The sequence below is a fragment of the Numenius arquata genome, chromosome 6 (assembly GCF_964106895.1).
Source record: "Numenius arquata chromosome 6, bNumArq3.hap1.1, whole genome shotgun sequence".
Classification (NCBI taxonomy): Eukaryota; Metazoa; Chordata; class Aves; order Charadriiformes; family Scolopacidae; genus Numenius; species Numenius arquata.
Window position 1 is genome coordinate 1585087 of NC_133581.1, and position 1008 is coordinate 1586094.

The 1008-nt window shown below is 70.1% G+C and overlaps 1 protein-coding gene across 1 annotated transcript in view; it reads left to right on the forward strand.

The window, feature by feature from the left end:
* Positions 1–603: 603 nt before the first annotated feature.
* CHURC1 (churchill domain containing 1) overlaps positions 604–1008 on the forward strand; it is a 914-nt gene continuing 509 nt past the window's right edge. The window contains exons 1-2 of the mRNA XM_074148676.1: positions 604–645; positions 738–873. Of these exons, the coding sequence (XP_074004777.1) occupies positions 607–645; positions 738–873 (175 nt within the window). The 5' untranslated portion in view covers positions 604–606. The remainder of the gene's footprint in view (positions 646–737; positions 874–1008) is intronic.

Here is a 1008-nt window from a genome sequence, read left to right on the forward strand (position 1 = left end):
TAGCCTTGGATGTCCTCCAGCTAGTCCCAGGCATCCCCCAAGTAGTCCTGGGTGTCCTCCAGCTAGTCCCAGGCACCTCCCAACTAGCCCTCAGTGTCCCCCACTAGCCCTGGGTATCCTCCAGCTAGTCCCAGGCATCCCCCAGGTAGCCCTGGCTGTCCCCCGGCTAGCCCCAGGCACTCCACAGACACTGCCAGGTGCTCCCCACTAGCCCAGGGGTCCCCCGGCTGGCCCTAAGTACCCCTGGCTAGCCCTGCATGCCCCCCAGCTAGCCCAGGCACCTCCACAATTAGCTCCGCTTGCCCCCGGCTAGTCCCACATGCCCGAGCCCGCCTCGCCTTATCTCTGTCCCCGGGGCGGGGGGCCTGCCGATAGCCCCGCCCCCTCGCCGTTAGCCACGCCCCCTCACCTCTAACCACGCCCTCCCAGCACATAAAACCACGCCCCTCTTCCTGGCAAAACCCCCGCCCATATACGCTACACCCCGCTCTCAAAGCTCCGCCCAAAAGGCGGGACCATTCGCCCCCCGCCCCTCCGGCGCTAAGCCCCGCCCCTCCTCACGCCGCGGCGGAAGTCTCGCGAGATCTGCGGGCCGGCGGCGGCGGGATGTGCGGGGGTTGCGTGGGCACCGAGTACCCGGAGCGGGTAGGCCGCGCCCGGCGGGGCGGGGGCAGGGAAGGGCCCGGGATCGGTCCCGGCCCCGGTCCCGGTGCTAAGCCCCGTGCTGCCGCCTTTAGGGCACCACCTGCCTGGAAGGCGGCTCTTTCCTCCTCAACTTCGTGGGGTGCGCGCAGTGCGGCCGCCGGGACTTCGTGCTGCTCAGCAACCGCGCCGCCGGCCTGCACGGCGGAGACGAGATCGTCACCTACGACCGTGCGACACCGGGGCGGACCTTTGGGGGCCTGGGGGTGCTGGAGGGCCGGGGGGAACCTGGGGTTTGGGGCAGGAGGGGAGGGGAGAGGGGGGAGAAGCCTGAGGGAGGATTAATTGGGGGGGGTGTGGGGTGTG